The sequence below is a fragment of the Anolis sagrei genome, chromosome 1 (assembly GCF_037176765.1).
Source record: "Anolis sagrei isolate rAnoSag1 chromosome 1, rAnoSag1.mat, whole genome shotgun sequence".
NCBI lineage: Eukaryota > Metazoa > Chordata > Lepidosauria > Squamata > Dactyloidae > Anolis > Anolis sagrei.
The window spans coordinates 41,081,080-41,098,290 of record NC_090021.1 but is presented as its reverse complement, the minus strand read 5'-3'; the positions used below and the strand labels follow the sequence as shown (position 1 = coordinate 41,098,290).

Sequence of the window (17,211 nt, the reverse complement as noted above, 5' to 3'; positions counted from 1 at the left end):
CCAATACCCCTTTATTAAAATGTGCCATGACTAAAGTGCAAACAGTAAGCTGTTTTTCAAGAAACTCCAGCAATTCAATCCAGATATTGGGAGATATCTAAAAGGTCAAAGTAAAGTTCTCCCTGAAACATAAAGTCCTTTTTTATTTGGCCGTTTTGTCTTGAGCTCAACCATGAAAAGCTGTAGGGTGACCTGGATTACTTGGGCTACAAATTATGTGCTTATTTAATTGATTCACTTTAAAATGTGTTGATACTGTTTTCCATTATTTTGAAAACAACAACCTCAACCTGCAGAGTGACTTATGGAAGGGTAAAGCAACAAAATAATATCATTCATAGGTAAAACCTGGTCTTTAAAAGCCAATCAGCAGTCATGTGTTCAGCCATATCCAACATAAATCAATGAAACTAGTATGCCAAGTGTGAATTTAATTAAGAACAACATTAATGGACAATATAGCCTTTTTTTCTAATTTGTCTGAAGCAGTCTTTGGATTATTTTATTTGCTTTATTTCTATACCGCATTTTTCAGCCCTTAACAGGTGACTCAATGCAATTAGAAGATCTCACTGAAATATTTGAGGCACCCTTCAGGTAAAAATTAGGAAATAGCTGAATTCATCTCTAGTTGGAAACTAGGGTCCTTCCTGACAGGACCTTTATCCTGGGATCTGATCCCAGGTTTTCTGTTTATCCCAGATTCACTGGCAGTGGGAATTCATATAATCCCATTTAAAGTAGAAAACCTGGGATCAGACCCTGGGATATAGGGCCTGTCTGGAAGGGTCCTTAGATGCTAGAGATAGTATGAAGCTACCTCTCAAGACATGGAAGTTAGGCTGCTAATACGGCATCCAACACCCTCAGACCTTGCTGTTTCTGACAGCTTTGTGCTGCTACTGCTGCTGTTCCTATCTGATTCTTTCTTAGACTATAATGAAAATGCTGGTAAGAGAAGGAAGAGAGAACACTTTCTCTCAATATTAAATAGGCCATAATAAATAGATACTTCTCTGGATAGATAAAATGTCTCTTACTGCAGTATAGGAAGGATGTTATAATGAATTGCAATGCCTATGAAATAATCTTATATTTTGTATATGCCTGTGTGTTTCACAGAAGACATGTAAGACATTCAATTCATGAATATTGGATATTTGCTGGGATGAAATAAAAAGATTACAAAGATACTGATATGATTTGTGACACCTGAATTGAAATGTTGTGTGTGTGTGTAAAGATATCAATATCTAAATATATCTATATCTATATCTTTAATGTTCTTCCCAGAGGAGAGAATGTACTTTTACTACTATGCCTATGTTAGTGAAGTAACGTAAAAGAACATTAAACTGCCCGTTCATCCTCCCATGTTATATTATCCTAATATTCCAATACTTAACAGTGTGAGAGTGGAGTGCTGATGCTACCTCTGCCTCTTTGAATTATATTGATTATCACAATATACAAAGTGATGAGAGGGACTTCCAAACACATACTGGTTAGGTGGTAAATCACAATGTGTTCCCTTTCCTTCCTTCCTCATTTAAAAGCAAAAAGAAATATAAATCACATGAAGAGATGCATGGCTTACTCCATCAGGTACAGCCTTACCAAATTTGGCCCTTCTGACTACAATCACACCAGGTAGATGAACAGAAGTGTTAATGAAGTGATTCTCCTAGGGGTGGAATACACACCCTCCAATTGATCTTTCTTCACTTTTTCAAATGTCAACAAGCATGAAATACAAATATCTATAGTGCATCAAATCAACTGCAAACTCTCCAGGATTCTCAGATGCACTACTGTGACTTTTCCCCACAACACACTTATACTGTTCATCTTATACTGTTTGAGTTACAAACCTCAAAGCTTGGGGAATTATTATTTCATAGCAACAACATATTGTACTGAATCATCTCTCTTGCAACTGAAATTATTTGGTGGCAGTTTGGTCTTCAGTAAGGAACTGACTCATTTGCTTTGCAAAAGACTTATTTCCAATGGGGATAAAAATAACCAGAACTGATTTGACTACATGAATCAGCATACCAGCCTGCATGTTTGGATTCTCATTGAAATACTTGTCTGTTTCCTTCTCTCATCTCTTTCTATCAACATGTAAGGATTATTTTATATGAACAAGTATTTGGTGACTAAGTAGCTTTAGAAACTGTCATATGCATCGTAATTAATCACAACACCCCAGATTACAAAAGCATTGTAGCAAATTGATAAATTGCTTGATTGATTTGTTATTTAATTATTACAATCTTTGGGTGGATATATATATATATATATACACACACACACACACACACACACACACCATCCTCAATCTGAATGGGGTTACATTCACAACATGAATTAAAATGAGGCACATGGAGTAAAATTAGAAGTAAAAGATCAAAAAGAAATATGCTACTGTTTGAAAACTTGAAATATATTTATATTAAAACAATATAATATAAAATAATTTAAAACCATGATAAGAATAATAAAAGCATCCCTGATCCGTTGAAGAGCTGTGCCCAAAGCCATTAAAGGGTTGTCTATGCTTGCCATATATCCCAAAGTGGACCACAGATTGCTCCAATATTATTGTCCACACAATGTCCAGGAAGTTCCAGTCCTCAGTGTGAGGCAAACCAGGTTAAACTAGTTAAACCCTATGTTAAGCAAAGTGAGGAATGCTTTGACATTTCAGTGAAACTAGGGAACTGCTGCACTTTGAGCCAAGAGTGTGGACAGCACGACTGACTCCAGAATGGATTGGTCTGCTGGCCATTTGTGCTGGCACCACCATCCCATTTTCCCTATGCTTGGATCAGGTCCACGCCGCCCCTGCCACCTCAACAGGCAAATGGCCACAAAACACAAGAGAGTTCCTGGCCATAACCATGCACCTTTGCTGATGTCAGCAAATGAACCTGGGGATGGCCAGGAACACTGTAGACTTCAGTGATAAGGACTGAAAAGGTAAGGTCACAATCTAGTGGTGTCTGACTTTTTAGCTTGTCTGGACCGGTTGGCAGCTGGAGTGTGAGGTGACTGCTGAGGCCAGCCTGAAATATTGCTGCTTCAGAGTGGGTCCAGATTTTGGAGTGAATGTAGATGAGTCCCAAGTCACCAATACTTGTTCATGTTGGTACTAGTAGAAAGAGAGCAAGGAAAGTAAATGCCTAACATCTCATATCAGAGAGAGTCCCACAACCTAGAGGAAGCTGAGATTGCCCTCTACATATCCTTACCAAAAACACATCTGGATATTACCATTGTCACCATATTTGCACCAATATCATCTTTGCATTTGGGAAGAAGATATACAGAACCAAACTCTAACATAACTAGTAGACCACAAGCAAAAGATGAATCAACAGTGTGATGTAGCAACATCAACATAAAGCCTATGTACTTCTAATCTTCATCAATAGAAATGAGAGAAGGAAGCAGTAGTGCCAATCAATTGTGCTTTGGTCAGACCTCCCTTAGAACATTGTGTCCAGTTCTTGGGATTGCAGTTTAACAAGGATATTGACAAGCCTGAAAGTGCAACTAAGATTGCAAAAAGTTTGGATGTCAAGGTTTATGAGGACTGACTCGAGAAGTTGGATTTATTAAGCTTGTAGTAAAGACATGAGATGTGATATGATAGCTGTTTCTAAATATCTCTTAAGGTATCGCTTAGAACAGGTATGGACAAACTTTGGCCCTCCAGGTGTTTTGGACTTCAACTCCCACGATTTCTAACAGCCTACTGGCTGTTAGGAATTATGGGAGTTGATGTCCAAAACACCTGGAGGGCCAACGTTTGCCCATGCCTGACTTCAAAGGTGGGACAGATCCGTCTGACACTATAACATGAATCAATGGATTTAGATTACAGCAAAAGAAGTTCCACTGAAATATTATGATAAGCTTGTTCATTGTAAGAGCTGTAAATAAGGATGATTAATTACTTTTAAAATAGTCTTTGAACTAGTGGTTCTCAACCTGTGGGTCCCCAGGTGTTTTGGCCCACAACTCCCAGAAATCTCAGTCAGCTTACCAGCTGTTAGGATTTCTGGGAGTTGAAGGCCAAAATGTTTGGGGACCCACAGGTTGAGAACCACTGCTTTAAACAGAGGTTGGACAGACATCTTTCAGGAGTGATTCAGATGTGTATTCCAGCATGGTAGGGAATTGGATTAGATATTCCATGTGGTCATTTCCACTTGTACAATTTCTGACTTTAGCAAATGTGGGGAAAACATAGGTCATTCTTTGATATAGGCTTATTTTGATATACAGATAAAATAGTAGGAAGTAAGACTTCCTTTGTAGAAAGGTGGGAAAATAACTCAATAACCTCCTTTGCTGCATTTTCATTCTGTACCATTTCCAGCTAGTCTTCCCTATAGATATGAAGCCCAAGCTTAGAAAACGTATAGAGTGAGGGAAGGGCTCCATCTCCCAGAATCCTCTCACCAGTTTGCCTGGGAAATTCTGTGAGATGTCACAATGCAAATAACCTTTCCAAGCTCTGCATGAGGATATTTCAGACTCCTTATGAACAATCAGTGTATGAGGTTGTTAAAGCAATGCTTTCAAAATCCGAAAAATCATTTAAAGTAATATAAAATGGCAGGCACTACTGCTGAAATGGAAAATAGTGTTTTATGTCTTTGTGGAATAAAATGATACATCCTTTCCAAAGTTGCATGAAAACTAATAACCAAGCTGTGCTGTGTTAGCAGCAACCCTGAAAAGATCATTTAAGAACATTATGGAAAGTGATATTTGATTCAAGTATGTGGGATCTTCAGGCTGTTATTTTTTTTGTTAGTTTTGCTTTGATCTTCTTGTCAGAATAAAAGTACCGTAGATCTATTTTTCCTGTACTGCTGATAAGAGGATAGTGGGAAGTTTTTTTTCAAATAAAACAATAAACTACACTTCTTAATAGTGTTGGAAAATAATTTTCTTGGAGTTCAAGATATTTACATCACTCACATCTCTCAAGACTTGTCATGAGAAAAGGCACGTCTTCTCTCAGACTTCCTTACATTTCTGAGGTGTCTGCTCTAAAGAAACAAAACATGCCTCCAAGTCAAGTACTATATATTTTAAAAACACAAACAGCTAAAATGGTTCACCAATGAAAAATATGCAGATACACATTTTGGTCTAAGAGCTAATGGAATATAGTGGTTTGAGAGTTGGATTAGGATTCTGGATTTATTTATCGTATCAGAAGCGAACTGAGGGTACAGTTGTAATGTGTTAAAAAACCCCGCAAAGTTTAAAAAACTTGGCATTATACTAAATGTCTTTTGACCGGTAGTTGGCCACTTGGAGTGCCTCTGGTGTTACTATAAGGAGGTCTTTATGCACGTGGCAGGGCTCAGAATGTATTGTAATCGGTGGTCCACACTCACATGTTGTGGACTCCACTTTGAAGCCCCATTTCTTAAGGTTGGCTCTGCATCTCGTGGTGCCAGAGGACACTCTGTTCAGTGCCTTCCAAGTTGTCCAGTCTTCTGTGTGCCCAGGAAGAAGTCTCTCATTCGGCATCAGCCATGGCTTGAGCTTCCTGCCACTTTTGGACTCTCACTAATGAGCTGTTCCTGCAAGTAGCTCTGTTGATCTTAGAAAACTATTTCTTGACTTAAGGCATTGGCGTGCTGGCTGATATCTGAACAGTGGATGGGCCAAATATGCCAATGCATTGGTCCTTTCATTACTGGCTGCTACTTCCTGGCAGATATCAGGTGGTGCAATATCGGCTAAACAGTAATACCAGATAAACATACTATTTAGGATTCTGGATGATCAGAGTTTAAATCTCTGTTCAGGTGTGGAAATCCAGTGGCTGATTGTGAGCAAGTCAGCCTCACAGGAAGACAATCTTGCCAAGAAAAACCTATGATATGTTCGCCATGAGGCAGAGATGACTTAAAGGCAAATAAAAACAAATATTTTGGTCAACTGAATATACAATATATGTACAAAATGTATACATTTGGAAAATGCATACAAACTCAGTTCTTTATTTAAAAGCACATGCAAAAATGCATACAAATGCATTGCTCACTTAGGAAGAAGAACCGACATCTCTCAATGGCATGCATATAAAGCAAAAGACAGAGATGAAGCTTTAGTGAAAGGTAACAAAGTTGAAACTGAGAGTTTTTACCATATCCTAACTCTTACTAAGAACAACTGCATGTTCATAAATCCATGTTTCTGAGATTTACACAAGGCAGGTCCTAGCAACCCAGAAAGCCATATGTTACAAAGACTGAGTAAGCCAATATTTAAAGTAGATTATCAAAGAAAATCAAACATACCTGCTATACTGTGAACAGAATGGCATCACTTATTGAAAATGCTTTGAGACTACGGTTTTAAATAATAAAAAGAGTCAGATGATGTTAGGATAATAACTAACATCTTTTATTTCCCCCAGAGGGGCTTTTTTACTCATTCATTTTCATGTAATTTAACTTTAACATATTTTAATTAAAAAGTTACATATAATGTCCATCTGTTTTATTTTTGCTATGACACTTACATTTTAGTAAATGCTTGGAGAGGACAAAATGACACTACTATAACATACTATGTTACATACCCGAAAATGGAAAATCCCTGCATAAATGTCTTCGAATCCTTGGTCCTTTGGAATAACATTTTTCAGGAACCGCTGTTGCCTGGTCAAAGAACCCAGGGCAGCTAGGACCCAACAATCACCTTGAAGAAGGAAAGAAAGAAATTGTCATTGACTGCACAGCATATTTTACATCATTTACTGGAATATAAAGAATATAGGAAAGTATACTACAAATAATTCAATATTTTTTAATTTTTTATTTATTATTTAAACTTATATGCCGCCACTCCCCTGGGGCTCGGAGCGGCTTACAAGAATGGCTAAAATCTAACAAAGTTTAAAAGCAATTTAAAACAATTTAAAAACAACATTATCAAACATTAAAAGCCTGTCGAAACAGGTATGTCTTACATGCCCTGCGGAAAGCTGGTAAGTCCCGCAGGGCACGAACTTCAGGTGGCAGAGCATTCCAGACTGATGGCGCCACTGCTGTGAAGGCTCTGCGTCTGGTTGCCGTTACACACAAGGACTTGACACTGGGGACTTCCAATAGATCTTGGTCCTCAGAACAGAGGGATCTCTGGGGTTGGTAGGGGGTGAGACGATCCCTCAGATACATTGGCCCCAGACCATGCAAGGCCTTAAAGGTGAGTACCATCACTTTGAAAGTGATCCGGTGCTCAATTGGTAACCAATGCAGCTGTAGTAGGATTGGTGTTATGTGGCATCTCATCGGAATTCCTGCAAGAAGCCGAGCAGCTGCGTTTTGTACCAACTTGAGCTTCCGAATCACCGACAGAGGGAGGCCAATGTAGAGGGCGTTACAGTAGTCCAGTCTTGAGATGACAGTGGCCTGGATCACCATAGCTAGGTCGTCCCTGGACAGGTAGGGGGCCAGCCGTCTAGCCTGCCACAGGTGAAAGAAGGCGGTTCTGCTCACGACGGAGACCTGGGCCTCCATTGTCAGCAGAGGGTCCAAAAGGACTCCCAGACTCTTTACCAATGATGACGGGCGTAACGCCTCACCATCCAGGGTGGGCAGATGGATGTCCCCACTGCCCGGTCCACCCAGCCATAGGATCTCCGTCTTTGCTGGATTCACCCTCAAACTGCTGGCACGCAGCCATCCAGTAACGGCCTCGAGGCACTGATGGAAACAATCGGGTACAGAGTCCGGTCGGCCTTCCATCTTCAGCACCAGCTGAGTGTCATCAGCATACTGATAACACTCAAGCCCAAAACCTCGAACCAGCTGAGCAAGTGGTCGCATATAGATATTAAACAACAGAGGGGAGAGAATGGCCCCCTGAGGAACCCCACAAGATAGAAGGGACCTCTCAGAGACCAGGCCTCCCCTCTCCACTCGCTGTCCACGGTTGTGAAGAAAGGAGGACAGCCAGTTTAAAGCTGTCCCTCTGATTCCAGCAACAGCAAGGCGGTGGGTCAAGAGATTGTGGTCGACTGTGTCAAATTCTGCTGTGAGATCCAATAGCATAAGCAGCGCTGACCCGCCCTGGGATGGATCCCAGGATCCCAGGATGGATCCAAATTTAGACAGATGCAACTAGCCTGGTAAAATTAGGTTTCATTTTCCTCTCTTTGTGACCCTCTTGTCCCTTGGAAGTGCCACAGAGTGTCAGAAAAACCTGTTGAGTATGGGAGAGATCTCTGAAAATCAGACGACAGAATCGTGTGCAAGTGTGTAGCTATAAGTGTGGGGGAGGGGATGAAATTAGGGGATTGCCCTGTAAAAAAATCTCCCCAAAAGAATTATAGTATTGCAAAGTTGGAAATGGTGTTGTGGGCCACCAAGTCCAACCCATGTTTCATGCAGGATCTCTGACTGAAGTGTCCTCAGCAGATACCTATCCAGCCTCTTTTTAGGATGTCCAGAAAAGGAGACCTCACCGTCTATCTAGCCCAGTGATTCTCAACCCGTGGGTCCCTAGGTGTTTTGGCCTACAATTCCCAGAAATCTCCCAGCCAGTTTACAGCTGTTAGGATTTCTGAGAGCTGAAGTCCAAAATGCCTGGGGACCCACAGGTTGAGAACCACTGATCCATTGTCAATTGTCTACATATGTGGTTCCAAATCATTGGTCCTGCAGGTGTTTTGAACTTCAGCTCCTACAATTTTTAACATCTGAGAGTTGGAAGTCCAAAACAACTTGAGGACCAAAGGTTGGGAACCACTGGCCTACACCTTACTACTTCAGTTGATCATCTAGAAATAGAATATAGGCAAGACAAAGAGCAGTCAAAGTTACCAAGGAAATGAAAGCACAGTAAACGTAAGAGTTGTAGGGGTAAACCATTTTCAGTACCTTGCTCTTTGCAATGCTAGAAACTTAGAACATAAAGGGAAAATCATTTGAAAGGGCAGTATTTTTTTTTCAGAGCCAGTGCCTTTATTTTGCCCTACTTGTAGCTACACTCTTGATTTTTGTGGAAGTTTAGCTCCTCTGCCCATATAAATCATTTGTTAGGTCTGACACTGGTGCACAAAAAAGGAGATTGCTCAAGTTTCTGAGTATATAAACATGGGAAATCAAAGCAAGAACATAAATTGCCATTGGCTGATTTACAGGTTCCTCTTTTCCAGCCTTTTCTTTCATCCCTAGATGTTTTGCTGACATCTCTATCTGATCAGTCATGCCAATAAAGGGACAATCTGATCCCCAGTGATGTTATCCAGGTTTCTCCTCTCTGACACTTTTTTGGGAGATGCTTTATTAAGGGTTACTATTGAGGAATCCATTATCCCCTGCCAACTTCCCATAAGCACAAGCAAGCTATGGTGATTGTCTGATTTTTTTTTCTATCCAACTAGGGAAGATTGAATCTTTCCTCTCTCTTTTTTTTTTTTTTTTTGCAGCATGTACCAAAATAGCCTCATCTTTTCAGCATTGGCTACATCAGCCATTAAAAACCATTTCTATATCCAGGTCATCACCCTTGTAGACAATGTTAATTCATTCCTTCTGAGATTTAGCTTCCATTTGCTCCCAACCCAGACTAGTTGAATAAAGTTGTCTTCTATCAGTCTGACCTTTTCATCTGCCAGCTTTCTGTCTCTGCCTGAATCAACACAGCATCCTACCACATTGACTCCCATATTTCCTCTTAAGGTTCTCCAACATACTACATTAACTTTATCCACACAATCCTCCTCATTGACTCCCCTCCTCTCATCCTCATTTCTTCACAAGCATAGGCACCCTTTCCTTGTCCTGTTTAATATTCATACTTTCTTTTGTTACAACTTGTTTTGCTTCCTTGTGCACTCCCTTTATCAGTCAAGCCATACCCTTCCTCTCTCTCTCTCTTTTTCATATATATATATATATATATATATATATATATATATATATATAAACATTTCCTTCACACATCATAGACTTTCCTATTCCAGACTGCATTTTCTCTGCTTACCATTTAATACTCTACTCACTTTTTTATTCATTTATCAAACTTCAGCATCGATTTCACCCCCACTGCCCACCCAAATTTATTGCAAGTCCGTCTAAAAACTGGAGCATACGATTAAGTGTGTGCTTGAGTTTTCCTTTGAAATCAATGGTGCTGAAAGCACTTCACTCTGGTGCAATTGGACCCTGGTCAGCATCCTTTTCTGCCCTGGTTTTTCCCTATATAACTTTATAGTCCGCAATACTGCTCAAAACACAACAAGCCACTCAGAAGACAAGGATCACCTCCCTCATAAGTTTGGATGTTTCTGAAATTTAGGATGATGTGGAGCAAATTGATAGAGAGACATTTTTCCTTTCTCTCACACAGTACTAAAATATGGAATGATCTAATGAAAACTGAATTGTGGAAGTTTCAGGACAAAGAGAAAAAGTTGCACTAATTGATATAGCATATGAATAATGTCAGGAAAGTTGAGATAAATCTCCCATTATCTCAGCTGCTTCGACCTTGCCAGGTACTTCTTGAAGGCATGAAGTTGAAAAACCAATGGACCCATCAATTCAGTTTTCAACAAAAGTGGAACTGTAGCATTATTTACAAAATATGTACACCACATTCTCTGGTTATGTCCGTTCACAACTTAGCACACTGCACGGAGCATGTTGCAACCTTCTTTTCCAATTTACACAGGAAACACAAAAAGTGGCATTCTACCCATTCTACACATCTCTATTGTTTTAACCCATGCATTTGTGAAACCATACAGTGTAAACTATAGGTGATTTTCACACCAGAAACTAGTATATTCTGACAAATATACTAATTTCACTGTGTGGTTTCAGAAATGGTTTCATACACTGTATGGTTTCAGAAATGCATGGATTTTGCATAGTATGGTTACAGTATTCTATTTTTTTTCAAAGTTCAAATGGAGGGAGAAAATTAATGGATAAAGCTAATAATAATAATAATAATAATAATAATAATAATAATAATACTTTATTTATATACTGCTCCAAAGTAATTCTGTTTGTTCAAGGTTATTTAAAAATTTAAAATGATTGCCACTACTTCAAGAATGAGAAGCAGTATGTCTCTGAACATTAATTGTTGGGGAATTTCCATAGAAGAATAGGGCTCTTGCATTTATGGCCAGATTTTGGGATCTGCAAAGTTATTTGGCTGCCCACTTTTGAAAATGTGTTATCTGGTTAGCCTGACATTTGGCTCTAAGTATATATATTCTTTTCTTTTTTTTTGTCGTGTCAGGAACAACCTGAGAAACTGCAAGTTGCTCCTGTTGTGAGAGAATTGGCCGTCTGCAAGGACATTGCCCAGGGAATGCCCGGATGATTTGATGTTTTATCATCCTTGTGGGAGGCTTCTCTCATGTCCCCGCATGAGGAGCTGGAGCTGATAGAGGGAGCTCATCCGCCTCTCCCCGGATTCGAACCTGTGACCTGTCAGTCTTCATTCCTACCGGCACAGGGCTTTAACCCACTGCGCCACTGGGGGCTCCTATATATTCTTAAATATACAAAATACACCCATGAAGGTGTTTGGGTATCATGTGCAACAGTCTAATTTATATTTTTCTGCACATCCATCAAAATGTGTGGATAGAACCAACATATGCAAACTTGTGCACGTTATCCTTGGAAGCAGTACTTTAAATTTACCGGTATTAAACTGCAGATACAAATTCTACATGGATAAAAACTTTTACATGTGGAAAATCAATTCAAAAATTCTGACAAAGCACCAATGACTGGATGCTTTGGGTGTATTCTTGAGTCCGCACACCTCAAATGTTCATTTCACAACATTAAGTTTTTTAAAAAAGATATAGAGCATAAATATTTGTACAATAAGAATAGAAAACAATATACAAACCAATTACACTGTGACAGAATAGATTTGCTTCCTATGCAGTAAATAAGTAAACATCAATAGGGTATGCTAGCATAAAAGATCTGCCTCTTCAGATGTGGATTATTAGGTTCCAAGAAACAACAGAGAATTTTGGATCTTACCAATTTGTCCTTGAAGAATATCAGCTCTGTTCACACCATCCACAAATAAACGGGGGTACCTCATTATGTCCTTAAAGAGAGAGAAATGATGTAATTAAGCTGTGGTTATGGCTTTTATCAACTTTAGTTAGACTATGTATTAGATATGTGTTAGTAGAATAATCATTTTTTCTTTTCTTGTTTTCTTTTCCTTCCCTCTCCTATATTTTTGAATGTATATTATTTTGTGATAATAAAGACTGCTGGTGTTAAATAAAAAACAGGTAGAAGACAAATTAAAAGAGAGAGAGAGAGAGAGAAACAGAGTCATATGAATTGCCATCATTTTATGGCAGCATCCCTATATTATTTTGAATGAACTAGTTTTTTTACACCTCAACAAAGGCCTTGTCTATGTCAGCTAAAAAAGCTGACATTTCCCAGAAGTCTACATGTCATCCAGGGACTTAGTCTTTAGTATAAGATAAACCAGGTTGAACAGATTTAGCTTTATAGTAAGATGAAATTGGGGAATGCACTTTGGCCAGAGTGTGGACAGCACAACAGTATCCAATGTGGACCAGGCCATTTTCCACAGAGAGCTCTGCCACCATCCCCCTTTCCTTGCATTCAGCTGTGCAGGGAATTCGAACCAGGTTGTTCCCATTGCCACTGCCAGATAGCTACACAGCTTGGAAAGAGGTCTTGACCACTGCCAACAACCAGTACTCACATTAGGAAAGCTGCCTGTGTGACCACAGAAAAGGAGGGATGACTCTGAACTTAGGACATTTTTAACTAACCCATTACTGGGACAGTTTGCCTTGTCCATCTTGGCTAGTAAGAGTTCCACTCTAAATTATTCTCTTCTACTGTAACCTGTTTTCTCAATTTAAAGGTATCATTTCATTTCTGAGTTAAAGTGCTGATTTTCATTTCTAAAGCCTACAATGGCTTAGGATCTTGTTTGCTCACAGATGATCTTCTGCCCTGCAGGTTACTTTCAGTATCTAAAACTTTGCTCCACCTTTCCAAACCATGCACTCCGCAGTAAGCAGTGATGAGAAACAATTCCTTCACAGTAGTGCAAGGCCTCACCATCTTGATGAAATCTATAACTGGGAGTGGGCAAAAGTGGTTTTTTTTTACTTTCCCATGGTCATTCTCAAAAAAGAAAAACATTTCAAGTTTTTTCTATTGAATTTATGAAGAAATCTGTGAATGCTGGGTATCAACATTAAAAAATAAACAAAATGAATCCTGAAGTCTAGTGCAGTGGCAAAATTCAATAGTATATTTATTTGTTTGTTTGTTTGTTTGTTTACTTCGCTTGTATACCGCTCTTCTCAGCCCTTAGGTGACTCAGCAGTTATTTAGTCCCTACATTGAAAAGCCCATGCCATACTTACTCATCTTGCTGTCAAAGATGAGTCTGTTAGACAAAAAGAGGTGGCAATCCTAACACAACATCATAAAGATGGCTGAATACAAAATAACTGAAATCAAGATTCTTACGATACAGACACTCAAACCACTCTGACAGAATCTATCAGTTTCCTCTCTCCTATAGTGTTTTTTTCTTTTTAAAAACTTCAAAGTATTTTCTATCACATTTACAAAGACATATGTAAATATTGTGGTATCCTTTTCTAAAAAAATGAACCAGTTGAAATTGTCTTTCACTGTCGTCCATCATTCAAGCTCCGACACTGCATTTCTTCTGTGTCTGTGTGAGTGCAACTTATGGCATAACCCCATGAATTTCATAACATAGCAAGGGATACTCAGAGGTGGTTTCTGCCAGTTCCATCCTCTGAAATATAGCCTACAGCAGCTACTGGAACTCTCCCATTCAAGACCAGGGATTAGCCTGTATCACTATTTAAAACTTCTCTTTTTTTTTAGAAAAGGAAAAGTTTATTCTTTTCTCCTTTGTTTTGTCTGCTATGATTATCATTCTTCCTTTTTAAATTGCTGATTTATGAGCTGCTGCTTTTATTTACTTGATTTCTGGGCTTAGCATGCTAAATGCTATTATGATGTTTCCAATAATTATTCTTTTCATGCACTGCTGATTTATATATTTTGTATAGCAAGGATTGCTGTGATCAGCCTAGAGTTCTTTTCTGAAATAGGTGGGGTGTGTGTTTGCACATATATCAAACACACACATATACATACATACTCTTTCACACACACAAATATTAGCCGAGGGACATTCAGAACACATCAGTACATTCGGTGATTAGTTTCTGTGTGTATTTTTTTCACCTGTTGACATTTTCTTTTGACCAGAAGTTTGATTGATAACACATTTTCATTCTTCATACTGATTTATTTATTTACTTCATTTATGATGTTGAAAGACACTTTTAATGCTAAGAAGACAGCTAGATTGGGATATGGTGGCAAGGCCTGAGTTGAACCAATACACCCATTTTGTAAATATAGTTATCAGTGAGGTGTATAATCCAGGGTAATGCAGTGTGCTTGTGTTTGTTTGCCTTGGGCCATAACTTCTTTTTTTTTCTCTTGGCATGTCATCCAGTTAAGGGGAATGATGCTGGAATTGAGAATCTGACCATTCTACATTCTCTTTGGAGGTTCAGCATTGGATTTCGTCAGAAAATTGAGCACTCTGTGTGCTGTAAAATCTGAGTTTCTTATAACTGAAGAAGACTGTAAGGGTTAGCCAGATGAGCCCTTTTACCTAAGGTAGGAAATTCTTTCTTTGCAGTATCCGTGGCAAAGCCAGCCTTGTTTCCAACACCACTCCCTTAAAAAAGCAAGATAAAGGCAATCTTGGGGGGGGGGGGGCATTTTCCAGATCTTATGTAGGATTAGTTCTCCTGTCAGATTGTCTTTAGGTGGGCTGTACATCACACTTAAAGTCTGATTCTGATGGTGGTCTTGTATAACCATACTGGTACCGATGGAAGTGGCAGTACTGCACAACAGCAGAGATAAAATGAGTACAAATGATAAGGGAAGGAAGATGGCACCGAAAGTCAAAAGGCAATGGTAGGTTTCTTGAAAAATAAATGTGAGCTTTTCTTCTTTCACTGTAGTTCAGCACTCACTAACATATCCACGGATTCTACATCCATGAATTCAATCAATCACAGCTTGAAAATATTTGTAAAAAATCAAAAAGTTAAATTTAATTTTGCATTTCATATAGATGGTGCAATTTTACTACATTGTTGTATATAATGAGTCCTTAGTATCCACAGATTTCAGATCCAGGGGGATCCTGGAACCAAACCCCAGTGGATACCAAGGACCCACTGTACACTCTTTTATGCCACTGTAAACCACAAAATTTCAGTCCCTAATTCAACATACAACTTTTAGGCTTGGCAGTTGACCCAATCAGGTTGCCAACCACATGGTTCTGTTCTTTCATTTTAGCAGAGAGGAAGCAGACTTCAAAATAATTTAAATTGTAAAAATTGATGTAATTAATTGTTAATAGATTTTAAAACAACAGTATAAGTACTGGGACATGTGCATGAACAACAAACAGTTCTTGAGTTTTCATGCTGAGTGAAAGAGAAGCATGAAAAAAATCATTTACAGCTGAGTTATTACACTGGATAGTGGGAGATTCCAAAGAAAACGGAAAACTAAATACAAATTAGAAGGAGAACAGATGGAGATGCAATATAGTGGATAGTTGCAGAGAGATGGTGTTGGTCACTCAAGGTGCATCTACAATGTTGAATTAATGCAGTTTGACACCATTTTAAATGCCATAGCTCAATGCCATGGAATCATGGAGGTGGTAGTTTGGTGAGGCACCAGCATTTTGACAGAGAGGGCTTCATCATACTACAACTCCAAGGATTTCATAGCATTGATCAGGGCAATGTAAGCAGTATCAAACTGCATTCATTCTACAGTGTGGACACATCTGCAGAAGCAGTGGTTAAGATGGGGAAAGCCCAGGAGGAAAAGATTCACTTTGAGGAAAGCCAAATGGTCTCTGTGTTCAGTGTCCAATTCTACAATATTAACACACACAAAAGCCTAAGAAAGCAAGTCAACAGCATCAAGGAAACAGAAAGGTTGTACACTACAAGAAAAATAACTGAAAGAAAGATTGGTTTAGGTGGGAAGGAAAGGAATAATGAAATGAATTGAATCAGGAGTTAGGAAGGAAGAAGAAAAATATTTGATTAGAGAAGGGAAAGCCAGTTACTCCAAGTCACAAGCACGAGATAACTTCATCACTCCTGACTAACGCCCCCTTTGTCTACACACTGAATACAAAAAGAACAAGGAACGTGGGAAGAACACTGGTTTTATTTTATGAAACTCACAATCTCTTCTCTCAAACTGCAGTGACAGGGTGCTCAGGGCAAAACTTCCAATGATTAAAAAGCAGACCTATCAGTCAATCAATCTGTCTTCCTTTCTCCTTTTCCATTTTCCCTGTCATCATTTTCAGAGTAATGAAACTCAAAAGACAGTACCTTTCAACACAGAAAGTTGACCTTTTAAAAAAGTCCAAATCTCTAACAAGGACACATGAAAGCTTGGAGAAAACATCACCCCAGGAACCCCTAAAACAGGTCCAAAGGGAACACTTTGCTTCACCAGTATCTAATGTACACCCAACTCTTTACCATTAGGATTTCCTTCACCTAATTCAAAACATTCAGCCTAAATTCATGTAACTATGATATAAGGAACATGCAAATGGGGGTTGACAGGTAGCAATATTTCAGTATTAATACTTGCTTTTTTAAGGCACAGTATATTTTGTTCCTTAGAGATCAGCATAATGGGATACTATGTATCTACCACCCCAGGCCTGCTTTTGAGATTTTTCTGCCTGGCAAATGAAGAATAAATGGAGAACTATTCTGTGCTATTCAGTTATTCTGTGCTCAAAAAAGATACTTTTCTCACATCAGAAGAAGCATTTGTTTTCTCTCTTCAATACTATCAAGTCAAGACTTGATGTGTTTTTATGGAGGTCACAGTGGGGGTTTAAGCCCTACAGTCCTACTCGCTCAATATTCTTGAAGCAAAAGTACCAATTGTTTGCTTGCATTCAGTCAGCTGTAATGAAATGGAAACAACATTTCCTCCCTGCAACTGTTTCCAAAGAAAAGGTGTCATTACTAATTCAGTTGACTGAATTACATGTAGATTTCAGCAGCAA

At 38.9% G+C, this 17,211-nt stretch overlaps 1 protein-coding gene across 1 annotated transcript in view; it reads right to left on the bottom strand.

The window, feature by feature from the left end:
* The window catches only part of CAPN13 (calpain 13), an 89,394-nt gene that overhangs the window by 53,107 nt on the left and 19,076 nt on the right, over positions 1–17,211 (bottom strand). Inside the window, exons 3-4 of the mRNA XM_067462573.1 lie at positions 12,063–12,132; positions 6,620–6,738 (exon numbers count right to left, since the gene is read on the bottom strand). Of these exons, the coding sequence (XP_067318674.1) occupies positions 6,620–6,738; positions 12,063–12,132 (189 nt within the window). The remainder of the gene's footprint in view (positions 1–6,619; positions 6,739–12,062; positions 12,133–17,211) is intronic.